This window comes from Citrus clementina, unplaced genomic scaffold, assembly GCF_000493195.1.
Source record: "Citrus clementina cultivar Clemenules unplaced genomic scaffold, Citrus_clementina_v1.0 scaffold_2, whole genome shotgun sequence".
Lineage (NCBI taxonomy): Eukaryota > Viridiplantae > Streptophyta > Magnoliopsida > Sapindales > Rutaceae > Citrus > Citrus x clementina.
In genome coordinates, this window is record NW_006262688.1 from 29,727,095 (window position 1) to 29,753,116 (window position 26,022).

Below are 26,022 nucleotides of genomic sequence, written 5' to 3' on the forward strand. Positions count from 1 at the left end.
AGTTCGTGCATATTAACACTCAAAAGTGGCCAGCATATTAGGGAGATGCTCAGCGAATTGGTTAATTTTGTTGCCATAACATTCTGGCAGTTGAAGCCCTAAAGCTTAAGCTGCTGCCTTCTACTTAAAAAATGAGAGATAAACGTGTGTTATCGGAAAAGAAAAAATAATGTATGAAATCAAAAGAATTATCGTCTTTCGAGACAGCAAAAGGAATTAGACAGCTACACAATTGTCATTTCCCTTTCCTCTTTTTACATCAACGCTTCAAAAGAAGGTTGAAACTACAAGAAATTCATGTTTGGTACATTTCTGTGATACAACTTTGGAATTGAACGTATATAATTTAATAGTGGCACTTGAGTCTCAACAATACTTGTTGCTTCTTGCATGAACAAAAATCAATCACTTTTCTTTTTTTTACCAATAATCTCCACAAGAACAAGTTCCATTTTTAAAATGATGGAACCTCCTCACATCTCTTAGGATAATTTCCCTACTTTCTATCTTTGAGATGAACTTAGTAGCCTGATGGCAGTCGTTGCAAACTCTGAGGTTTTTGGCAACTCTGATGGTAGTTCCAGGAGGGGTATTGAGGATACCAAAAGCTATCGCCAACTTCTCACTGTGTCCACAGAGTAATGTTTCTTTCTCCTCCTCATTTACATTGTGAAGAACACAAGAAGTATCAGGCACATAGCCCTCCTTTCTCATTCTTTCAGACAAGTTTTCGAGGAAACCATGGAGCTGCTCACTTTGTTGATGTGATCCATCCCCAGCTAAAAACTTATGAATCTCATCACCAAACTCGATCCAACTGCAACCTGGTTCTTTTCTTACTCCCATTTCCTTCATCTTCTTCCGGACATCCATTGCCTTGTCCCAGAGTTGAGCAGAAGAGTAAATGTTTGAGAGCAGAACATAGTGGCTTGCCACATCAGGTTCCAAGAGGAAGAGATTTTGAGCTCCAATTTCCCCAATTTCTACATTTTGGTGAATCCTACAGGCACCAAGCAAGCTACTCCACGCACCAGCTTTGTCAAATTCAGGAGGCATCATATTTATAAGTTGATATGCATCCTCCACTTGACCTGCTCTACCAAGCAAATCCACAACACAAGCATAGTGATCTGGCGAAGGTTCAATCCCATAATCATCTTTCATTTTGTAGAACAAGTCCATACCTTCACTTACCATCCCTGAATGGCTACATGCTGCAAATAATGCAATAAAAGTGACTTCATTAGGCTTCACTTCTCCTCCCCTACTTCCTTCTGTCACCATATTCTTTAACAATTCTAAGACTTCTCGTCCTTCTCCATGCATCCCATAAGCCATGATAATAACATTCCAGCTGATCACATTTCTGACAGGCATCAGATCAAAAACTCTTCTCGCAAAGTTCAAGCAACCACATTTAGCATACATGTCAACTAATGCACTTCCTACAACAACATCGGTAGCTAACATGTTTCTAATGGCATAAGCATGGATCTCTTTCCCTTTTGCTAAAGCTGACAGGGCGCCACAGCCAGGTAGGACAGTCATGAGGGTTATGGAATTTGGTTTCGGACGAAGTACTCTCTCGTCCAGATCATAAACATTGTTCCTATTCTTTTCCTCTTCCATGTTTTGCATCTCACGCAGCAGCATAAGTGCATCACCATGCTGACTGCAAATAGTGTAACCAGTGATCATTGTGTTCCAAGAAACTGTATCTCTAACCTCCATGTCATCAAAAATGGTTTTTGAAATCTCTATCCTCCCCATTCTAGAGTACATGTCCATGAGTGCATTTTGCACATACCTGTCCCTCCCCAGACCCAGCTTTATAGCATGTCCATGGATTCCCTCTTTGTCGGGGAATGCTTCACTGCGCACGCAAACAGGCACAACACTTGACAGTGTGGTGGCATTTGGCCAAAGCCCTGCAACTTCTTCCATTTTAATGAATAGCATCAACGCCTCCTCATCATACTCATTTTGTGCATAACCAGTAATCATAGCATTCCAAAGTGCAATTTTCTTATCTGAAATAAAATCAAAAACTCGACGACCACATTCAACCTCTCTGCAATTACAGTACATGTCAACCAAAGCACTACCCACAAAGGAGTTGTCAATCAAAATATCATTTCTCAATGCATATGCATGAATTTCCTTGCCAGTATCTAACATCTCCAAGTGTGAGCAAGCAGGAAGCACGCTCGCGATTGAGACCCCATCAGGTTTAATTCCTCTAAGTGCCATCTGGCGTAAGAACATCACTGCTTCTAAGAACTTATCATTTTGAGATGATGAACTGATGATGGTGTTCCATGACACCAAATCACAATCCTCAAATGACTTAAATAAAGTTTTTGCATCATCAACTCTACCTAATTTGGCATACATTGCCATCAAAGCATTCATAATAAACGTATTCCATTCACCTACGCGTAAACTATTCCCGTGTACTTGCCTCCCAAGCCTCAAACCGTCACGCCTACTCAAATTTGAACAAGCAAGAGCCACACTGACCAAGGTAAACGAACTAGGCTCCACGTTGCTATATAACATCATTCTAAACGCTTCCAATGCTAGGTCCCATTTCTCAAAACGGCACAAAGTAGCAATCATTGAATTCCAAGAAACTTGGTCCTTCTCAGTAATTCTATCAAACACCTTATATACATCCCACATATCACTACCACATTTACCATACATATTTACAAGGGTATTGGCTACCGTCACTGAAGATAACCCGTACCCGTACTTGACAACGTGGGCATGAATCTGCTTCCCTAAGCTCAAGTCCTGGATGCCCGCCACGGCCTTCAAGACGGCTGGGAAAGCAAAGTTGTCGGGTTGAATATCCGAACGAGTCATCTCAATGTAGGACAAAATGGCTTCACGGAATTGATTGGAGCGGGTTTGGGAGCGAAGGGACTCGATCCACGACTCCTTAGACCGTGTTTGGGAACCGGGTAGCGGCAAAGACGTAGCGGTGGTTGCCGGTGGTTGGTGGGTTTGGAGGGAAGAGAGAGGCGGTGAAGGGAGGAGAGTGAGACACTGAGCGGAGGAAGCCATTTGGTGGTTATTACAGTTGAAAGGAGTTTCAAGCTTTTGCTCACGTGAGAAAGTGGTTTATGCGGAAGTAACAGAACCAAACATGGTCTTGACTCCTAATAAAAAAATTTTCCTATAATTCTGAAATTTTTAAAAATTAGTTAATTAACATGTGGATCCCTGATTTGTTTTATTTTTAGTTTTTTAACATTTTTGGAAAAAAAGGGCAAAGTGTTTCCATTAGTATCAAATAGGCCCCTATTCCGGGGTGATGGCCTGTATGGTGATGAAAGAAAATCACGCAACGGTGGCTCTATTGGTACGAGGATGTTGAAGCTTAGAACGGATGAACGTATTGTTATGAAAAGCAGTGCCAAGAGGAACAGTAAATGGTCCTATTAATTCAGTTCAGTTCCATCATAATGCTCAGTTGCTGCTTGTTGCTGGGTTGGATAGAAGGCCTAAGATTTTTTTTTTCGGATTGATGGCAAACGGAATACAAAATAGAGAGTATTTTACTTGAAGATTGTCCCGTTCGAAAGAAGAAAGTTCTTTTAATGTGTTACCAAATTGACTGAATCCCTAAGGTATGGCTGTATAATTTTTTCATTGCTTCCTCGGTTCATGCTGCCGGCAGTTGTTAGAGATACAATGCTGCAAATTTTGGCTAATCTTTTTGGTTTCAGTTATTGCAGCTGCATCCGTATCCAAACCGAGTTATTAATTCGCCTTGGGGATCAATTGGTATAGTAATAGAACTTCCAATGTTTTCTACTTGTTGGTTACAGAAACTGATATTTTTGTTGGTGGATTTCGATTTTTGATATTTTGGTCGGTGGATTTTGATTTTTGATTTTTTTTTTCATGGTATCAAAGTTTTTGATTGATTAAAAAACATGAAAAAAAAGTTTTAGAAAAAGAGAAAAAGCTTTATAATTTTATTTCTGATGCCAACGTATCTTTTATTTTTTATTTTTTCCTTTTTATGCGATTCATTTGTGATTAACTGGTCCATGGATGAATATGCTTAAAGTGGAACAATTGCAATTCACTTTTTTATTTCAGAATATACTCAAAAACATTGTTTGTCAATTTTGTTTCTTCTTTTTCATTTTTTACTTTTTGTTGAAACGTTACTTTTAATGTAAGATAAGATTTTGTGATATTCTCCGATCCTTTGGAATATTTATTTTCCATAGTTGTGTGATAAATTTCTAGAGTAATGAAAACATTTTCAGGTTCCATTAATTTGTTTGGTTAGAAGGAGATTCTACCGCTAAAAATTTATAGTCTTGGTTCACTATTTTTCTAATTTTTTTTTAGTATTTCTCCTTACACACACCTTAAGAAAAGGTAGCTAAATTTTGCAAATTGAAGAGTGGGTTTTTTTTAATAATAAAATTCATTTTCATGGATTTTAATATTAAGTTAGATATTTGTGTAAATCTAATCAAATATTTAGATCTCAGGCCTTGTTTTTAATGGATTTAATTGCCTTCTAGGCATTTAAATTATATCATTGGACTAATAAATTATAAATAGATGAGATTTGTGTGTGATTTTAGAATAAATTTAAATTTAAATTTGATGCATTTAATTAACTCAAGGGGAAAATTTTTAGTTTTAGCTTATTAGATAGAATATATCCTCTGAAAATTTTTGGACAAAGCGAGAGCAGCTTGTCCCTTAATTATTCTGCCATTATTTGTTGGAATGTGTTTGTGGATGCTTGGGACTATATTAAGTATCAGCTTAACTTGATTAGTCTCTTATCCAACAGGCTCATGTAAACTCTTTTGTTTAGATATATATATATATATATATATATGTATAAAAAATAAAAATCAAAAGTTAACGTGTCAACAATTTTGTCCCAGTGAGTAATGACACCATCAATTATGACAATCTCTAGGCTTGAACGATTATCTTCTATTAGCATATTTTTATCGTGTGAGAAAAGTAAATCAATCAGAACGAGATCGGTGTTGTATGAACAGAGAATCTAGAGATCCATTAAAAAACAAAAAGACATGGAATCTAGATAAGTGGGCCAAAGTTGGGTGCACTGAGCTTTGTCTTATCCTTGAGCAGTACAAAAGTTCAACAACCATAAGCAGTAGCTGACGATCGAGCAAAGGAAAACAGTGAGAGCTACTGAGAAAAATGGAGGCTGCAGCCAAAGTAAAATCAATATTTGTATACCCAATTAAATCATGCAGAGGCATCTCTGTCTCTCAGCAGGCACCCCTCACTCCTACTGGTATGTTATATGCTTATATTCAATCCAATTATTACATTTATTTCATGCTAATTTATTTATTTATTTATTTCATGCATGTTTGTCGCTTTGACCCAGATGACCTTTTTCTCTCTTTTAATTGATTTGTGGATTAAAATATCAGTGCAATGAATTCTATGTGCTCCTCTTATCAGTTTCTTGCATTTTTCTTAGTTAAAACTCTGTTGGGAGTGACTTGCATCTGTGAATGTCTTTATTTTGTTGTTTCATTATCAGTTAAATAAATTAGGAAAAATAAAATCTTTCCATCAGCTTTTTTTTTTTTTTTAAATTTTAATCATGTTTTAAATAATCATGTGTGCCAGTGCTTCTTTGAACAAATTTCTTCAATGAATTATATCCATAAATGAAGTCTGATTAGCCATCTGTTGTTGCTAAGCCACAGCAGTTTTGCAACTTCGATTTTGAAAATTAATTGAAAAACTAACCTGAATACTGTAGTCAATAAAGGTTACTTGAATAATTTTGCAATTCTGAGATGATTCGATTTCACTGACTTCTCCATATGGTGTAATGATTTTCATATCAATAAAGCAGCACCTTGCTGTTCTTTGCGGATGTTGATAGACTTGTATAACTTTTAAAATTTTGAGTTCCTAAACAATTGGATTAAGTCGTGGTTCGCAGTTTGACATGCAAGCTTTTTCGCATCTTTTTGTTCATGTTTGTTTGCTATATACAGGATTTCGATGGGATAGACAGTGGATGGTAATTAATAACAACGGGAGAGCATATACTCAGAGAAACGAGCCAAAGCTTGCTCTGGTTGAGACAGAGCTGCCAAATGAGGCATTTTTAGAAGGATGGGAACCCACTGGGAGATCATTCATGGGTAATCCTAGTTCTTCTATTTTGCAACATAATTTTTCTGAAATTACAGTTGTTATATAGTTTCATGTAATATTTTAAAGCCAAATTAGTACCTAGTTATAGCACAGAAGAATTTAGCTGTTCATGCCTAGATGTTTGAGATATGTGATTTCTTTCCTCTAATCTATTAGATAATCAAAATGCTATATTGTGGAGTTTAATAGCTTTTCTTATGTTCCCTGAAAAGAGATGCTGGGTTTTCATTTTTCTTTTTTTCTCTCTAAGGTTATCAAATCTCTTTATATTTGAGTATATAAGTTGAGAAAAATTCATAAGAGGTTATAATCTTAAAGAATTCTGGGATTGTCTAATGACCTGTCATACCTCATGTTTGTGAATTGAATCTCCTATTTACTGCAGTTTATCCATCACCACAAGTGGATAGCATTTTTTGCTGCTTAAATAATTCATAATCTAAGATTCAGTGATCATTCTCACATATTTTTTTGAATTAGAGGAAATGAGGCGGGCAAATAGTATGTTCTATTTGATGTGGACAAATATAAATATAGTGTTAGTTGTGATGGTGGTTAGGACTGTATCCTGTTACGCCTTTTGTACCTGTCACTCAATTGGTCTATTTTTTTCACCATGATTCCTTTCTATCATTTCAAAATTGGTATTAATGGGGATAGTTAGTAGTGCTTTGGGCGCATCCAGCTTGATCTTCATAGATTGATCTATTTTCAAATATTATTTATCTTTGAATGAAAAATTTATCGCAACTGTTTCTTATTCTGGAGTTTGCATTAATATGCTTCTTTTTTTCTTCTCAGATAGAACATGAGTTGTTTTTTGCCTGTTGTTTTATCTGATTTTCAAATTGGACTCGACTGTTTCCTGTACAGTAATAAGAGCTCCAGGGATGCAGGCTCTTAAAATTTCACTGAGCAAACCCCGTGATATAGCAGACGGTGTTTCCATATGGGAGTGGTGCGGCTCTGCACTGGATGAGGGAGCTGAAGCTTCAAATTGGTTTACAAATTACCTTGGGAAACCTAGTCGGCTAGTTCGTTACAATGCAGGTTGGGTTTGATTTTGGTGCTTTTCTTAAAAATAAGACATTGGGTGCAGTAACTAGTGACTAGGGACATGAGTAAAAAGCAAAATACTTCAGGTAGCGAACTGCTTTAGCAAAATTATTGTATTGCAGGCTGGATTGGTGAGGGCATATGACCCATTCCTTATGGTAGAATGAAGTTATGTCGTTTTATATTTTCAGTATCCCAAGTTTAGGTGGTTGATAATCTGGCTGCATTATTTGGTACCGCAGAATCAGAAACTAGACCTGTCGATCCCAAATATGCTGCTGGAGAGAAAATAATGTTTTCTGATTGTTATCCATTTATGCTGTTGTCTCAGGTAATCCAACATGATGAACATGTAATGTACATCATCTTTCCTCTGTTATAGAACCTCAAATCGTAAGCTTATAAAAGAATCTTTTGCAGGGATCTTTGGATGCACTTAATAAGCTTCTCAAGGAGCCTATTCCAATTAACCGTTTTCGACCAAAGTACAAATCAGAATCATACAATATCTGTTTATTATCTAAAAGTATCCTTTGTTTATATGTATATAGCATCTGCTTTTCATTGTACATTGTTGGAGTTATGTTTTAGTCTTCTGGAGGAACCACCCCCCCCCCCCCCCCCGGGGAAACGGATAATGGGCCCCCCAATTTGGAAAATTTTTTTTGGAAAATTTTTTCCCCCCCCTTTAAATTACCCACATTACTTTTCTCATTTTTGTATGGTGTATGAATCCCTTTTTTATGCTGGAATTTGGCAGCATCCTTGTTGATGGTTGTGAACCGTTTTCTGAGGACTTATGGACGGACATCCAAATAAACAATTGCACATTTCAAGGTGTTAAGCTGTGTGACCGCTGTAAGGTAAAAGTTATCTTTCTTCATTTCTGCATCTTTTGTGAAAACGTTTCATTCAACTAAATATCATTTCTGTGGTCACTTGTCTAGGTGAGAAGTGAGAACTGTGGTCCATTCACTGAGAGATTTTCCAAGCGATACCTCCATTTGTATTCATGTTTTTAAAAATACAGAGATTGTTTTCCAGGTGCCAACTATCAATCAAGACACTGGTGTTGCTGGTCCCGAACCAAGTGAAACACTAAGGCAAATTAGGTCAGATAAAGTTTTGCGTCCAAATAAAAAACAGCAGGGAAAGGTGAGCTATTTTCGAATCCAAAACTTCCGAGTATAATCTGTCACCTGATAAAAGCACAACAAAAGAAAAGCATTATCTTGTATCTTGCAGATATACTTTGGGCAGAACTTGGTGTGGAAGGACAACCTTAGTAATGGAAAGGTGCTTAAACTTGGGGATCCGGTTTTTGTCATGAGGAAGGTCAATTCTGCAGCTGAGGCAGCAGCTTGAACTCTATTGAATATTTGTTAGTAATGCTAATGCTATTGTTGGGGCCAATAAATTAAACTCTGTTGTGTGTGTATCATTGTCTAGTGGAATAAGAAACTGGTTTGTTGCTTGCTATGCCACAGCAAGGTGCCATTTCCAGAGACATCGATGTTGTTTATAAAATTTAATTTTTTTTTTCTTTATATAATCCGCCGCCTGGCTCCCCCACCTACCAATTCTCCAACTCTCATATGTGGCGGGAACAGTCCTATGCTTCTCAGCTTGTGCGCACACCTCTTTAGATATAAATAAAACAAAGTAAAAAGATGGTCCAATCTTAGGTCAGGTGCTCTGACTACTGAAATTTATCTGACTCGTGGGTGCAAAATTTTGAACAGACTTCTCCATAGCATAATGACAAGAAAAGAAAAATGATGGATGCTGATCGAATAAAAATATCTGTATATATGATAAATTAATTAAGGTAAATAATTTGTTTTTGTATCCTTTGTCTTCGTAATTGCCCTCGATTTGATAACACGTATTATACATATTAGTCATACAAAAACTGTTGAAAGCATGAACAGTAGCTGAACCTGAACTGAGTCGACAAGCAAAGAAAAAGCAGTGAGTGAGAAAATGGAGGCTGCAGGCAAAGTCACTTCGATCTTTGTATACCCAATTAAATCATGCCGGGGCATTTCTGTTTCTCAGGCACCGCTCACTCCTACCGGTATATTAAATCCAAGAACTCTAACTGTTTCATTCTGATATTATTGTTGTATTTTCGTTTCTTCAAGTTTTTTTTTTAATGCAATTTTGTTGTTTTGACCCAGATAATCTTTTTCTCACTGTCTATTGATTTGTGCATTAAAATGCAATTATAATGAATACTAGTGCTCCTCTTATCAATTTCGTGGATTATTTTTTCTTAGCTAAACCTTTGTTAGGAGTAACTTATGTGCATCAGTGTGTGTCTTTATTATATTGTTTTTACTCTCAAGTTAAACAGATTAGGAAAAGAAAGAATCTTTCATCAGCTCTTGATTCAGCGTTGGCTGAAGGTGCTTTTTTTTTTATATATATACTTTGGTTTAAATTTTATCAAGTTTGACCAGTTTCTTCAATGCAATATTTGTATGAGTCTTAATTAGCCTTCTGTCCTTGATAAGCTAGAGCAGTTTTGCAATTAGGTTTGGAAATTAATTGAAAATCTAAACCTGAATACGGTTATTAAAATAGATTACTTGTAATAATTTTGCAACTCTGAGATGATTTGATTTCTTTGTCCATATGTTGAAAGACTTTTCATATCACTACAGCAGCAACATGCTGTTCTTTGTGGATGCTGATAGACTTGCATAAATTTTGATGTCTGAGCTCCCAAACAATTAGATTAAGTTGAGGCTAGAGGTTTGACATGCAAGCTTAATTTGTATCTTTTTATACATGTTTGTTTGCTATATACAGGATTTCGATGGGATAGACAGTGGATGGTAATAAATAACAAAGGGAGAGCATACACTCAGAGAAACGAGCCAAAGCTTGCTCTGGTCCAGATCGAGCTGCCAAATGAGGCATTTTTAGAGGGATGGGAACCTACTGGGAGTTCATATATGGGTAATCCTTGCTTTTCTATTTTGCTACGGAACTTGTTGAAATTACAGTTGTTATATAATCTCATAAAATATTTTAAACACATATTATACCTAGTTATAGCATAAAAGAATTTAGTTGCTCAAGCCTAGATGTTAAAGGAATACAATTTTATTCCCTTTGATCTGTCAGATAATTGAAATGCTTCATGTTAATCTAATTCTGAAGTTTTTTTCTCATAGTCCCTGAAATGATGCTAGGTTTTCATTTATTTTTCTCTGAGGCTTAGTATTTTAGTCAAGAAAATCGTAAGATGTGTTTAGCCTTTGTAACCATCACTTGATTGGTCTCTTATTTTTGCCATGCTACTAAGTTAGTATTAATGGATATGGTAACAGCCCATACAGCTTGATCTTCATGGTTTGAATCTATTTATAATAAAATATTATTTATCTCTGACTGAATACTTTTTCTCTCATGTTTCTTATTGTGGAGCTAGTATTAGTTTATATGCTTCTTTTTTCTTCTCAGATAGCTTATGAAGGATGTTTTTGCCTGTTCTTTTATCTGATATTCAAGCATAACTTGACTCTTTCCCTTACAGTGATAAGAGCTCCAGGGATGCAGGCTCTTAAGATTCCAATGAGCAAACCACGTGATACAGTAGATGGTGTTTCCGTATGGGAGTGGTCTGGCTCTGCTTTGGATGAGGGAGCTGAAGCCTCAAATTGGTTTACGAATTACCTTGGGAAATCTAGTCGGCTAGTTCGTTATAATGCAGGTTGGGTCTGATTTTGGTACTTCCTTAAGAATAGGACATTGATTGCACTAACCAGTAACAAGAGTTAAAAGGGGAATACTTTAGGTAGGGAAATGCTTTAGCAAAATTATTTGTATCACAGGGGCCACATGGGCATGACCCATTTTTTGTCTGAATGAATTTAGGTTGTGTTATATATTCACAATCTAAGTTAGGTGGTTGATAATCTGGCTGCGTTATTTGCTGGTGCAGAATCAGAAACTAGACCTGTGGATCCTGAATATGCTGCTGGACAGATAACAATGTTTTCTGACGGGTATCCATTTATGTTGTTGTCTCAGGTAATTCGCCATTATGAACCTGTAATGTGCATCATTTTTCCTATGACATGAAATCTCAAACTGTAAGCTTATAAAAATATCTTTTGCAGGGATCTTTGGACGCACTAAATAAGCTTCTCAAGGAGCCTGTTCCAATTAACCGTTTTCGGCCCAAGTATAATTCAAAACTCAGTATCATGCAATATCTGTCTATTATCTGAAAGAATACAAATTTCTTTTATATAATAGCATCCTCTTTACATTGTTCATTGTTGGAATTATGTTTTGGTCTTGTGGAGGAACCCATACTAATTATTGCCTCATATCCTGACAGTTTCTGTCTTGATATTTTTTACGGCATTAGTTCTTTTCTTCCCACTCTCCTTTGTTAACCACATTATTTTCCTTATGTGTTTGGTGTATGGATTTCTTATTTGTATTGGGATTTGGCAGCATCCTTGTTGATGGTTGTGAACCGTTTTCTGAGGACACATGGACAGAGGTCCGAATAAATAAGTTCACGTTTCAGGGTGTTAAGCTGTGTTCCCGCTGTAAGGTAAAAGGCTATCTTTCTTCATTTCTGCATCTTTTGTTCTAAATTTCCATTCAATCATTTTGTTGGTCACTTTTGTTGGTGAGTACTGTTATACATTTGGTGAGAAATATTCGAAGCTGTGCCTCCATTTGTTATGTTTTTAACATTGCAGAGATTGTTTTCCAGATTCCAGCAATCAATCAAGACACTGGCGTTGCCGGTCCTGAACCAAATGAAACTCTAAAGCAGATTAGATCAGATAAAGTTTTGCGTCCAGGTCGAAAACAGCAGGGAAAGGTGAATTTTGAATCCAAGATTTATAAGTCTGGCATTTGATGATAAAAGCATAACAAAAGGAAACATATTATCTTGCAGATATACTTTGGGCAGAACATGGTGTGCAAGGATAACCTTACTGAAGGAAACGGAAAGGTGCTTAAACTTGGGGATCCTGTTTTTGTTCTGAAGAAGGTCACTTCTGCAGCTGAAGCAGCAGCTTGAACTCTACAGAATATTTATTGGGGCAATAAATAAAATTCTGTTGTGTATCAAAGTCTAATGCAATAAGAAACCGCTTGCTTGCTAGACCATGGCAAGTTTCGCTTTTATTTTGATCGGCTTACAGCAGCCTCTACACATGACACGGTTTTCAAACTTTCATAAAAGATCACCATTATACGTGGAACAGCAGAAAAGATATAGGTCTAATAAGATATGGTAGGACTTTTGTGCTTCAACTTAAACTTTCAAACTGATTGTTAAACATGGATAGCAATTAAAACGGTAGCTAAATTTACCTCACCATCATTTTCACACTTTACCTTACTATCATTTTCATCCGATAGCAACTATGGATTAAGATTTACAACACTTTTTCCTCAATTATTTTTCTGATAGTATTTGTCTGTATATGGTATACTGGATTATTTGTAATGTAATATTAAAAATTTTATTATTGGTCTAAAGATTACCTCTAATGTAAGTTGTAACCCTCACCGACGAGACACGAGTCCTCGACAAATGAAAAGGACAGGTCCAACAATTCTTGTGCCTTTTGGCTTAATATGAGCAAACTGCAAACGTAGAGGGGCATAATCGAATTTCTAAAAGAAAAAAAGGAATCCCTATCGCCCAACTTCCATCCAAGGTGACAAAACAAAACCCATTAAAGACCCTTTTCGTTTGTAGAGTTCTCGAATTCCTCTTTGAAACCTGAGAGAACAGAAACCCTGTTGAATCCATGCGCAAATGGTCGCTTCCTCACACAAAAACCCTTCTCACCATCACCAACTCGGCCATGAAGATGAAGGCGCTCTCTTTAACAACATTCCCAAGTGAGTGTTCTCATCGATTATTTTCTGTTCATAGTGCAGTTTCATCAAATAAACATATGGAAACTGAACCCCAAGGCAACGCCAAATCAGAGCAACCATTCTCGGATGAAGTATTTAACTCCACTCCAAAACTGGGTTCCTACCAGCTAGGTGATTCAACATTTTATTCACTCATTCAACACTATGCGAATTCTGGTGATTTCAAGTCTTTGGAGATGGTTCTGTGTCGGATGAGGCGCGAAAAGAGGGTGGCTTTAGAGAAGAGTTTTATTTTTATATTTAAGGCTTATGGTAAAGCCCATTTAGTCGAGGAAGCTGTTCGTTTGTTTCATACAATGGTTGATGAGTTTCAATGTAAAAGAACTGTTAAGTCGTTTAATTCGGTTCTTAATGTTATCATACAAGAGGGTCTATATCATCGTGCTCTAGAGTTTTATAATCATATTGTTAATGCCAAACACATGAATATTTTGCCGAATACGTTGACTTTCAATTTGGTTATCAAGGCAGTGTGTAGATTGGGTTTGGTTGATAATGCAATTGAGTTGTTTAGAGAGATGCCAGTAAGGAATTGTGAACCGGATATTTATACTTACTGTACGTTGATGGATGGATTGTGCAAAGAAAACAGACTTGATGAGGCAGTTTTGCTATTAGATGAAATGCAAGTTGATGGTTGTTTTCCGACTCCAGTTACATTTAATGTTTTGATTAATGGGTTGTGCAAGAATGGCGGACTGGGACGGGCAGCCAAGCTTGTGGACAATATGTTTCTTAAAGGGTGTTTACCTAATGAGGTTACATATAACACGCTTATTCATGGTTTGTGTCTTAAGGGGGATTTGGATAAGGCAGTCAGTCTCCTGGATCGGATGGTAGCAAGTAAATGCATGCCTAATGAAGTTACATATGGGACAATCATTAATGGGTTAGTGAAGCTAGGTAGAGCTGTTGATGGGGCTCGTGTGTTGATGTCTATGGAGGAAAGAAAATTCCATGTAAATGAGTACATTTATTCAACTCTTATTAGTGGGTTATTTAAGGAGGGGAAGGCTGAAGATGCAATGAAACTGTGGAAGCAAATGATGGAAAAAGGTTGTAAGCCAAACACTGTGGTTTACAGTGCTCTTATAGACGGGTTGTGTCGAGTGGGCAAGCCAGATGAAGCTGAGGAAATTCTCTCTGAAATGATAAATAACGGTTGTGCAGCCAATGCTTTTACTTATAGCTCCTTGATGAAAGGTTTCTTTGAGAGCGGTAAAGGTCATAAGGCGGTTGAAATTTGGAAAGACATGGCAAAGAATAACTGTGTATACAATGAGGTTTGCTACAGTGTGCTTATTCATGGTCTTTGTGAGGATGGGAAGCTCCGAGAGGCTAGGATGGTGTGGACACAAATGCTGAGCAGAGGATATAAACCTGATGTTGTGGCTTATAGTTCAATGATTCACGGCCTCTGCAATGCTGGGTCACTAGAAGAAGCTTTGAAACTTTTCAATGAGATGCTTTGCCCAGAGCCAAAGTCTCAGCCTGATGTTTTCACTTATAACATACTGTTGAATGCTTTGTGCAAGCAAAGCAACATCTCTCATTCCATTGATCTCTTAAATAGCATGATGGATCGGGGCTGTGATCCTGACTTGGTTACATGCAATATATTTTTGACAGCCTTAAAAGAGAAGCTTGAAACACCTCAAGATGGAACAGATTTTTTGAATGAACTTGCAATCCGACTATTTAAGCGACAGCGAACTTCAGGTGGTTTCAAGATTGTAGAAGTGATGCTGCAAAAGTTTTTGCCCCCTAAAACCTCTACTTGGGAAAGAGTTGTTCAAGAACTTTGCAGACCTAAAAGGATTCAAGCAGCCATTAACAAGTGTTGGAGCAACTTGTATGGCTGATTTGGGTATGATGTTTCTTTTTGTTTTGCTTTAAATGTTTGGTTACGTTTCACTCTTGCTCCTCATTCTATTTATATTCTGTCATACCTACTGTGCTCAAACCCTTCAAATTGAAATTACATAGTTTGTTTATGTGAAAAAGTAATAGCAGAGATAAGTTGTCGATGTTATTTGTTATATGTTTTTATTTAAGCTTGTGTTTATTCACTGTTGTGTATTCCATTAGTATCTTCTATTTTGCTGATTTTGGAACTTTAGGGATGGGGTTCAATGCATTTTTTTTAATATGTAAATTTACAATTATGATCATTATCTTCTGTGGCAGACAGGTTGGGACCTTAGACTTTAAGTATGCATTTGATAGGGACCACAAGGTTTTGATGTTCAAATGGTGATTGCTTACCTAGTGCAGATGAGTGCACTCGCTTGCTTCTTGCAACATTGGTGCGTGAATCCTTGGAACAGGAAGTTGTAATTAATGTAAACTGACTCTTACTTGTATTCATCCATTGATAGATTGCTATTGTTTCCTCAAAATTAGGTCTATATTTATTATTATGATCATATCCCATAATTTCTATATAAATGACGAAACCCCTTGTCTTTTTAATGTTACTCAGCACTTGGTGTTCCTCTCAAGACAAAGTCCCTTGTTCTTGATCCTGAGAAATTTATTTGGGCAGTACGTATTGCAGTGTCGCCGTTCAATAACACACAAGTCAAGATTGGTGAACCGGTACGAGATGCAAATGCCCTTGTGCCTGTGAACATTTGTCATCACATTCTTTTAATTATATTGTCTGGAATCTTTGACTTGATTAAGAAAATGTATATGCATTTCTGCTATCTCTCTCTTTTGCATCTGTAACACTATTAGCTTAGTCCTCAAAAGCTATTCTCATTTGTCTGGGATATATGACATGAAAAATTCATTGTAAATTAAGTTTTAGGCAGTTATCCTTGAAATAGACATTTACATCTGCCAAGTCAACGGGAATGTTTCCCTCCGCAAAAACAACTTTTTCACACTCTTTTTGTTTGTTAAAAGGTAAGAAAAACTAGAAGTTTCAAAAAACCACCAATTCAAATCCTTTGACACGGTTGATTGTTAAAGGAGTTAACTTCTTTGGTTAACAAAAACAATTAAATGATGAATTTACTCCGTAAACTTAGTTGAATTTGTAGACAATTTAACCTGTGTTTGAATGCCAGATGCAGGTAATAGGAAGCCTGTGAAACCATATGTTTATGGGTCAAGGACATCATTCTGATTGTACTAGATGTAATGATAATCATTTCTCTAGAGTCTTCATAATCATATCTCTAAAGTCTTCATAGTTACATGAAATTGTGCATGATATTGCGAACTTTGGTGTGAAAACAATTAAAATAAATGTTTTAGAGATGTATCAACTGTGAGGACATTTGGTTGGGTATTTTCTATCTTATTAGGACTTAATTGTCTCTATCGCCAAACTCGAGGGTTCTATATGTCCCTTCCCAAGTGTATTTGGCTGCTGTATCTGTATTCTTGGTTGTTATATTGGTAAGGCATAATTTTATGATCATTATAAAGTCAACTTGAGAATGGCATCTAATATTAATTCATGATTGTTTCTTTCACTGCACTTAAAGTAGACTATTTTTCTTAGTTATTATCTTAATTGAAATGATGGAAAAAGCTGTACTACCAGGACACTGGTACCAGTACCTTGCAGATAATATAAGCACATATGACCAAAAGCATATAAGCATTCGTGAGAATGATAAGAGATTGAAGGTGTTGAGTACAAGAATCTTAGGGCCTGTTTGGTACTGTTTTCAGAAGCTTATTTTCATTTTTGTTTTGGGAATATAGATGTAATACATGCTCCGTGAATTGGATTCAAAAAACAAATTATAAAACAAATAATTCAGATTTTAATTTTTAGTTATAAGACTGAGAACGTGTTTAGCACGTTCTCAATGAATCACAAATCATATTACAAAATAAATTATAAAATAAAATTCTCTTCTTCTTCAACCGTCCTTTCATGATCCAGATCTAAATTCATAGCTCTCTCTCTCCGTGAATACTCTTCTTCTTCATCCACAATTGACCGTCACACAGCTCTCTCTCCGTCGCAGTTTTTCAAGCAAAATCGGCTGCTGCGTTGAGAGAGAAAGCTGCTGCTCTGTCTTGGCTCCGTGTGCTGCTGCTGCTGCGTCTTGGCTCCGTCTGGTGGTGGTGCTGCGTCTCTGCTCTGATTCAGCTGGTGGTGGTGGTGGTGCTGCTGCTGCTACGTTTATTTGGGTAAATTTTGCTGCATCTATTTTGTTCATATGATTGTTAATTGATTTTGTTTTTCTGGGTTTTGTTCATGTGATTGTTAATTGATTTTTTTTCTGTGTTTTGTTCATATGATTTGTCGCTTGATTTTGTTTTTTCGGGGCTTTGTTCGTATGATTGTTAATTGATTTTTTTTTTGTTCTTTTCTTTATTTGCTGTGATTTCATTTCTCTTTGGGACAAATTCAGGAAGCACGAGTCCAAATTGTTCTGAATGTATGATATGTGAAGGCCCTGCCTATAATTACTTTGGGCTAGTGTGTCAGTTGCAGGCTCTGTGGAGGGGAAGGTAGAATAATTTGTGAAAATATTGAAGGGATGGTCGTATAGGCAGTTGTGGCTGAAATTGCAGAAGAGTTTTCTTCAATTTCTACCCAGCAAGTAAATGTGATATTTCTGAAACCAAGGTTGAACACTGGAGTTAGGATTATGGTATTGCATCTGCTTTCTGGAACTTCAATTGCTATCTCCATTATAGTTCTCTCACATCTTTTTGGTTACATTAAAAAAGATGGGTTATGGAATAGGGACTTTCAGGTTTTTGTGCGAACTTCCCGTGTTCCCTTGCTTATGCTTCACTCCATGTTTTCATTATTTCCTCATTTTATTTTTCCTCTTTCAATATCATTGGTTCATCATAGTTTCAGGGAACATGTCTTGTCAGAATGGGTGTTTTTGATAGATGGCTAACCAAAAAACACTGATGTAGGAGTGACAAGATTATAAATTAAAAGCAAGTTGAGGGCATTTTTTAATTAAATTTGCTTATTGATGCATTCACAAGCCTTTCTTTTTATCTATTTCTTATTGCCAACTTCTGTGCTCTCATTCGATGTAATGATGTTGACTGCAGAGACATAAACGACTGAAGAAAATATTTGTTATGCCACATGAGGAGTTGAAGGTGATTCATCGAAATACTCTCAACCTTGAACATCACATTCAATTTCTATTTACTAGTCTGATTTATATGTGCATATTCCTATATTGCAGCACCTCAAGCAGAGGATAAAAGACTTTGCATATACATACATGAAGGATTGAAGATTAATAGCCATACTACCAACAAAGTTTACCATTCTCACGACGGGCTTGTCTACACAGCAGAGAGCAAAACTTTCACGCTCCTGCAAAATTTTGAAAGTTTTTCAAATATTTTCAATACAGCAAAAGATAAATGTTACAAGTTTTGGGAATTAGATAAAAAGCTAAAAACGTAACACCAGTGTAGATTATTGAGAAATGATTAAATTTCATGGGTTTAATTGAATCATTAACTTTCTGGTGTAGAGTTTGATATAGTTACTGGAATCACCCTTATAAGATATGTTTGGCCAATTGTGATAATACTGGTTGTAATTTTTATACTCTCGATATAATTATTCTTGGTCAAAGCAAATGAAAATCAATATCAAAGCAATATTCATGACATTCCTTTAAGCATGATATAAGTAGTCAATGTTACAACACAGATGAACTAAAAAATTGGCTAACTAAATATGAACTTCCCTGTCAGTAGTGAATTCTGCTAATGAAAGAGTGAAAAAGTCTCAAGAGTACGCTGCGGATTTGATGGTTTAAGAGCTATTTACGTGTCATCTCCCTTGCAGCAAACTCTAAAAAGTAATTGTTGATAATTATTTATGTTAAATCATGTGCTGTAATAGATATTTTAATCATAGTGTAAACATAATGACAATATAAAACTTTTTTTATTAATTTTAATACTAAATTATTTATGGTATGTTTGTCTATGTATTATTTAAAACAATTATTTTTTAATTAGAAATATGATTTAAATATTTAATAAAATTATTTTTTAAAATAATACTTTCAAACACATATCTACCGTTTTTATCTTTCTTAATTGTGTCTACTGAGCACATATTACTACTTTTAGTTTTAAGATTTAGGTTACAGAAATTGATACCAACACATACTTAAATTCAAAATGCATAACTTACAAAATACTATTTTCATTCTCATTTTTATTTTTAAAAAATACTAATTCAAAAACAATACGGTCAAGGTTCTGCTTTCCCTATTGTGTCCTCATCATTATCTTTCAGCGGTCCTGGCCCGTGTTGCTGATGAGCCATATCATATGTTGCATGGAGGCCAAAGAAAAAATAGTAAACCAGCATTACAAGAGTGCAGATTCCAAATCTTACAAAAGCTTGATAGCCCAGAGATCCCATGAGAAAGATATTTGTTGCAATTGACAAGGATGGAAGCCATGGAACTAGAGGAACTCCCCATGTTTTTGGGGTTCTCTGCTGAGGCAGAAGCACTGATATCCCCAAAGTTCCCAAAAACCAAAGAGGAACGGTGATAACATATCCAACCCAGCCATTGGGCTTTAACCCCCAGTAAGCTGATATTCCTGCTGAGGAAGCAATAATGATCAGGAGGAAGATTACAAGCATCAAGAGGTTTTTTCTTGGTGTTATTTCTCGCACATAGTATCTCCTCACAAGAAGCGCGACAGCCATCATCATGAAGACGAAGAGTGTGCTTAGTGATAACAAGGCTGACAGTATATCTAAGCCTGAAAATAAAGCAATGAGAGCACTTGCAAGGACAATCAGAAGGTTGGCATTTATCGGTGTTCCGGTCTTTGGATGAACAAGAGCAAACCATGGTGGGATCATATGGGCTCGTGCAATATGAGTGGTGTACCGGGCGTTTCCAAGAGCTCCTACCAGGAGAACAGTGGTCATTCCTTTAAGGGCGCCAAGAGCTACCAAGTATTTTGCCCACTTCATCCCCACTCTCTGAAACGCAACAGAATAGGCTGCATTTGGATCTATATCTGTGTACGGCTGCATCACGCATAGTGAAAGTGCCATTAAGCAATATATTATGGTGATCATAGACATTGATCCAAGCAGTCCAATTGGTATGTCTCTTGATGGATTTTTAGTTTCTTCTGCCATGGTGGCAATATTGTCAAATCCTCCATAGGCAAAGTAAACAACAGCTGCTGCTTTGAAGATTCCCTCCGACCCAAAAGGCAAAAATGGTTTCAGATTTGAAGCATCGGCATGAGCAAACCCTGCAATTATCACAAACAAAATTACTACGGTGTTAATTGCAGATGCTATCCAATTCAATACTGAAGTTTTCCTTGTACTGATCGATGCAATTGTTGCAGCAGTTGCTAGAACTGCAACGGCTATTGGGTCCAGGAGATTATATCCTTCTCTTAGATTTGTGTGGATGCGTAACGAGTTGGGTTCCCGATTCAATAGAGTTGTGAAGTAAGAAGTCCACGCTCGGGCAACTGCTGCACCTCCTACAATGCTTTCAAGAAGTGTGTTTCCAGCTGTGATGAATGCTGCAAAATCTCCCAATTCAATTCTTAGGTAAGCAAATGACCCTCCTGCGACTGGAATTTCTATAGCAAATTCTGTGTAGCAGAAGACGGAGAGCATTGCCGAAACACCTGAAGCAACATAAGATAAGACAATAGCTGGTCCGGCATGTTTGTGAGCTTCTTGGCCAGTGAGCACAAAGATACCAGCTCCAATGACCGCACCAAATCCAAACCAGGTGAGATCCCACCAGGTTAGACAACGTTTCATGTCATTCTCACTCTGTTTCCGAAGTTCACAAATCTCAATTCCATCGTGTGATCGGCTGATGAGACGGTCCATGAAACGAAAATGTGTCTGGGATAGTGCATATTTGTAGTTACCCCAGCTCTGGAAGGATTCTTCTGGTAAGAAATCTTGTTTGCTCCATCTCCAATAACTCCTTTGTTGAACCTCAGCACCCTGCTCTCCCGTGGAACCCATCTGCTGAATTCTCTTCAATCCCCAACTTGTGGTGATATAAACTATAGTTTCTTAGTTGTAGGAAATTGATTTCTGACGACGCGTGAGCCTCTTTTTTATAGCCCTTATCATCAATTATGGTTCTCACTTAGTTTCTTGGCATCGTGCTTAGTATTGACTTTGATGTTGAATATTGAGCCAAAATAGGTCACTTCGTCTAGCAGTCTATTGATTTTGGCTGTTTGTTACAAGTTGCAATGACTTGCTTATTAAAAATGTAAAGATTCCGTATCGTTCCTCGTGTCTTTTTTCTTTTGAGTATTCTGATGGTTCCCAACCTAACTATATGAAATAATACTCTGTACCCTTGGTAAATAACAAAGAAATATCTTTGCTTCTACTTCTACTTGCTTTGGCAATTTAAAAAATTATTTCTTAACACATTGACGATCTGCACCAACGGAAACGACAGTGTATCGTTTTTAATGTCATGGGTCGGCACGGCGCCACCCCTTATTAATGATTCTTGTCCATCTCCAGAAAATATGGCCATTTCTGATTAAAATTAAAAGAAGGGAATAATGGGGCAAGCTTATGAAATTGGAATACGGAATTTGCCGGGTAATTACTGACTTTTTATTCCCTTACTACTATACATAGTAGTTTTACAGTAGCTATTATTAATGAACGGTCCAAATACCATGCTAGTGTTTATACAAACTCTCATTTTGCCAATTGGTATTATGTAATGCAACTCATCATCTGATTAATATTTAGATGAGAACATGTGTTTCTGGTGTCGTCATTGGTATAGTATCTTAGTACTTTTCAACACTAAAAGTCACCTAAGTCTTTAATTTGGACTCTTCACACCCACTTACAATTTTTCAAATGAGAAGCCAGTCAAATTAGCATTGTGGTCCCTCAACATGCCTCCTCGAAAGCGAAAGCGTTGATTCCAAAGGTGTTTGTTATGTATTGTGGGCGAATGGGCATTGACAAGAACTCAAAGATAGGCACTAGGCAGTTGCCCGTGTTGTTAGGGTCATGACGAATTAGAATATCGAGATATCAATGCCAAAATAAGATGATGGAAATAAATTGAACAGGAGACCGGCAGCAGCGGTACAAGACTTCTACTTTTTCCAGATTCCAACCAGCTGGGCACAGTTTTTCCATATCATCTCAGGATTCTTTCAACATTACTACAGAGTTGAAGCATGACTTGCTGACATTGGCCAAAGCCCTCCGAAGAAGACCAAAAATACAAAAAATCAAGTTTTGTCTATAGAGTGCTGCTGTTTGCACTGACACAATCAGATAAGTCAGAACAGTTATGTTTGATTTAATTTTAAAAAGCCACTTTAGTTGACCAAATAAAAAAAGTCAAAAAGAAATTAAAATTTAGGACCTGTCTACCTTACAGATTCTGTAACATACGCACCCAATGCATGCACCACACCTGTCCTGCATATGGAGAAAAAGCATGCAATTGTTTTTGTTTGGTAGCTAGCTAACCAATCAGGAGCTGGCTAAGTTGGATCTGTATGTTACAGAATCTGTAACTTAGCTAGCTCCTAAAATTTATCCAAATCTGATAGCACAAAATCCACCCGTTTCGCTCACACGGCAGGAAGCGAGTTAGACCGCACGAGAGCCCAACTCTATAGATGACTTTTTGTAAATAGCGAATGTAATTAGTTGTAGAATAGTGTTAGGTGTAGATAAGTACGAGAGAGAAAGATGAGAGAATTTTATTCTCTCTTTCTCTACTCACTCATTCTTTCTTTATCTTTTTTTGCCTTATTTCTCTCATCTTTCCTTAGTTGTATATAAATTTCAGAAAAATGTTAAAGAAAGAGAAACACGAGAGAAAATGTATTAAAAAGGAAGAGAGAGAAAGTGGGCTGAGTAGAGAGAGAGAATAAAATTCTCTCATTTTCTCTTGTTTTTGTCTCTCTTTAGCATTGCTCTAAATTTCAAGAGTTGAACTCCTAGCACCCCTCTATGGTTACGATAAAGTCCAGTTCTTGAGAAAACTGAAACTATTAACTGATAAAAGATTAAAGAATTCATTAATTATAAGGACACTACAATATTTCAAAACAACCCCTACTTCAATCGCTATTCCGATTGACAGAAAGCCATTTTATGATTCTCACTCTTGCTTATTTTCTCTCATTCTCAGGTTTGTAAAATTGATATATATACTAATTGTTGCAAATTTTTATTTTCAACTAAACTTTTAGCCTACAAGAGCCAAAGTATCAACCCTACAAGCAAGCAAGAGCTTCTTAAAACGTCTGTCATCATTACAGAACAAAGCTGGTCTTCAGAAGACAGTATTTTGACGTGTGCTACAAGAAAGTATTCATCGAGCCTTCCCATGTCCAGTTCACCCTAGTCACCGGACTTTTCCATATGCCCCGTTACGAACCAAGCTGTCCAATTGCCACCTTGAAGAAAAGTAAACCATCGAAATATATTGGGAAATTTACACCAATAGGCATAAAAATTTACGTGTTTTCCATCTTAACCACCCAAATAAACTTCTATCAACATTAGCCATAAAAAAACCTTTGAGACCAAAATACCCCTTTCTCCCCCAACAATCTCTCTTTCTCTCATCTCTCCCAAACCGAAGAACCTCCCATCGTCGGCGGTCGTCGCTGGGCAACAGCAGTGATCTTCCTGACAAGGCTTGGCCTCAACCTAGAGATCGTGATCCTTGGATGCCTGCGGAAGGCACGAAGATGAAGACCAGACCATGGCCTGGACGCTGGCCCTTGTATGGGGTGATGGAGAAGGTGAAAGATGTTTCAAATGATCTAACGGTTGATGAGTTTGTATGTTTTAAGAGGATCTTAGCATGTTAGAGAGCTCTTCCGATGAAGAAGGTGGTATCTTGGGTGAGTGAAATGGCATCGGAATCCAGTTTTGCGTTGCCATAAAGCAACAGTTTTGAAGTGTTGAAGCCATCGAAGGCAAACTTTAAAGCACCGGTTGACTCAGTTTCTAACTTGGCTGCTGCATGGGAAACAAATAATAAATAATAAATTTGAGTTACAGCTAGAAACAAATAATAAATTTGTCGTTAATTGGTTTCCTTCCATGTCAACTTTTCTGACCTTTGCCTTGTCAACATATCCTCGTCTAACAGCTTCTTGAACCTGGAGATCGTGATCCTTAAGCATCTGATACACATTGCCTGACAGGACAACCATTTTTGGTGCTTGTCGCACCAAGCTTCGGAAACAGGTCGGCTTGTATCGCATCCTCTTTTCTGTCATTGCTGAACCCTTTTGAGATCATTTAGCGCAACTGCAACTCTGTAAACATGCATTTGTTATTCCAGATATTTGTGCATGTAATCCCTGGAGTTTATACAGCAACAGAAATACATGCAATCAGTCACTGTACCACCACCGTTTCCCGATTGCTTGTGGACAATAAAATATATACATCCAGCAAGAATTCATATGCTCACCAGAGATAATCTGATGAAGATGACAAGGATGAATCAAACAAAGAAACCCGTCGCCTCTTATTGGAAAGTTTGGCTCCTAGAAGAAACTCCTCTGTAGCCGAAAATTTATCAAGGACAGACCTTATAGCCTGGTGAACAGAGCTCACAAAAGACTGGCATACTTCTGTATTTTCAAAGTTCAGTTCTTTACAATTGGCCATCACAAAAATATTTTTCATCCTGCCTTCCAATGTTGCAATCTCTGCCTTGACGATTGAGAGATGGAGGGCTTCGAGTATTCTTCTTAAATCAGACAGCAGTCCTGGTTTATAATTGCAACACAGGGATGCCTTAATTGAATAAGGAGCTCCATCCAATCCATCTTCCTGCTGTTCAACTTTTACTTCATCAATGTCTGTTGGTCTGAGAAATCCTTCAGTAGCTTCCGTGGCATCCTTGTCCAGCTCTTTTACTTCACCATGATCTTTTTATCTTTTTATCGGACCCCGATGAGGGATGAAGCCGCCGCCGAGGAGGCCTGATGTTGCCGCCGGTGATGGGAGTTTCTTCGGTTTGGGAGAAATGGGTGAAAGAGAGTGTTGGGGGAGAGATGAGAAAGAAGGGTATTTTGGTCTCAAAATTTCTTTTATGGCTAATGTTGATAGAAATTTGTTTGGGTGGTTAAAATGGAAAACGTGTAAATTTTTATGGCTATTCGTGTAAATTTCCCAAATATAGGAAATATATTAGGAAGAAATATTTACTTGTACACTCAGAAGATAGGGAAAAAAATCATTTAAACCATCAGTATGTTTATATATATATATATATATATATATATATTAGACAGAAAATATCCAAGGAATTCACATATATATAAAATCTGATAATCTCTACCTTAACAAAGTATGAAAAATAAAAAATATATCTAACATATGTATTTTCTGACATTAATATATGATATTTATAATCTTCTTTTTGGTTTATTATATGATATTCTTGCTTGTTATTTATGCAAGCTAACCAAGAATTGTTTAATCATTTGAATTAAAACTAATGTATTAAATAATATTTAAAATCTATTAGAAAAATTGTAATTATCAATATAAAGAGATAGACCTATTATAAAATACAATCATCTTAAGTCTTATTATATTTAAAATTATGGTGTGTGTACACACACACATATATGATAGTTGAATTGATAAAGATCAAAGAAAATTGATAAATAAAAAAATAATAAAAGAATAATTTATATAATAAAAAATAAATGTATTTAATAGGAATATTAATGAAAAAATATTAAAATTTCATTCATATGTTTTTCCCATTCAAATAAAAGTCAGAATATTTGACTTTTTCTATTCAGACCTAAACATCTTATAATCAGACATTTTAAAAAACAAAGAAATTA

General features: G+C 36.6%; 5 protein-coding genes across 15 annotated transcripts; 3 read left to right on the forward strand and 2 right to left on the reverse strand.

Annotated features, from left to right (window-relative positions):
• Positions 1-409: 409 nt before the first annotated feature.
• Positions 410-3,145, reverse strand: LOC18051470 (pentatricopeptide repeat-containing protein At3g57430, chloroplastic). The gene has a single exon (XM_006448532.2). It carries the CDS (start codon positions 3,067-3,069, stop codon positions 421-423), a length of 2,649 nt encoding a protein of 882 aa, XP_006448595.1. The 5' UTR covers positions 3,070-3,145; the 3' UTR covers positions 410-420.
• Positions 3,146-4,976: 1,831 nt separating this feature from the next.
• On the forward strand, positions 4,977-8,755 carry LOC18051471 (mitochondrial amidoxime reducing component 2). Its single transcript, XM_006448534.2, has 8 exons — positions 4,977-5,308; positions 6,030-6,179; positions 7,066-7,242; positions 7,491-7,579; positions 7,669-7,733; positions 8,009-8,111; positions 8,293-8,403; positions 8,494-8,755. Exons 1-8 carry the CDS (start codon positions 5,212-5,214, stop codon positions 8,611-8,613), a joined length of 912 nt encoding a protein of 303 aa, XP_006448597.1. The 5' UTR covers positions 4,977-5,211; the 3' UTR covers positions 8,614-8,755.
• A 60-nt stretch (positions 8,756-8,815) lies between these two features.
• On the forward strand, positions 8,816-12,427 carry LOC18051472 (mitochondrial amidoxime reducing component 2). Its single transcript, XM_006448535.2, has 8 exons — positions 8,816-9,325; positions 10,063-10,212; positions 10,793-10,969; positions 11,201-11,289; positions 11,379-11,443; positions 11,722-11,824; positions 11,990-12,100; positions 12,179-12,427. The coding sequence occupies exons 1-8, from the start codon at positions 9,232-9,234 to the stop codon at positions 12,302-12,304; spliced, it is 915 nt and encodes a 304-aa protein (XP_006448598.1). The 5' UTR covers positions 8,816-9,231; the 3' UTR covers positions 12,305-12,427.
• Positions 12,428-12,883: 456 nt separating this feature from the next.
• LOC18051473 (pentatricopeptide repeat-containing protein At4g20090) lies at positions 12,884-18,797 on the forward strand. Of its 11 annotated transcripts, none has more exons than XM_024190303.1 (7): positions 12,884-15,043; positions 15,364-15,518; positions 15,659-15,774; positions 17,081-17,331; positions 17,556-17,798; positions 18,220-18,270; positions 18,360-18,797. In XM_024190303.1, the coding sequence occupies exon 1, from the start codon at positions 13,044-13,046 to the stop codon at positions 15,036-15,038; it is 1,995 nt and encodes a 664-aa protein (XP_024046071.1). In that variant the 5' UTR covers positions 12,884-13,043; the 3' UTR covers positions 15,039-15,043; positions 15,364-15,518; positions 15,659-15,774; positions 17,081-17,331; positions 17,556-17,798; positions 18,220-18,270; positions 18,360-18,797. The 11 variants fall into 11 exon arrangements, with proteins under 11 accessions (XP_024046071.1, XP_006448599.1, XP_024046068.1 ...); XM_006448536.2 differs by having other exon boundaries at positions 15,364-15,482; positions 17,166-17,331; XM_024190300.1 differs by having other exon boundaries at positions 17,556-18,270.
• Positions 18,798-19,361: 564 nt separating this feature from the next.
• LOC18051474 (cationic amino acid transporter 5) lies at positions 19,362-21,354 on the reverse strand. Its single transcript, XM_006448537.2, has one exon. It carries the CDS (start codon positions 21,161-21,163, stop codon positions 19,391-19,393), a length of 1,773 nt encoding a protein of 590 aa, XP_006448600.1. The 5' UTR covers positions 21,164-21,354; the 3' UTR covers positions 19,362-19,390.
• Positions 21,355-26,022: the final 4,668 nt, after the last annotated feature.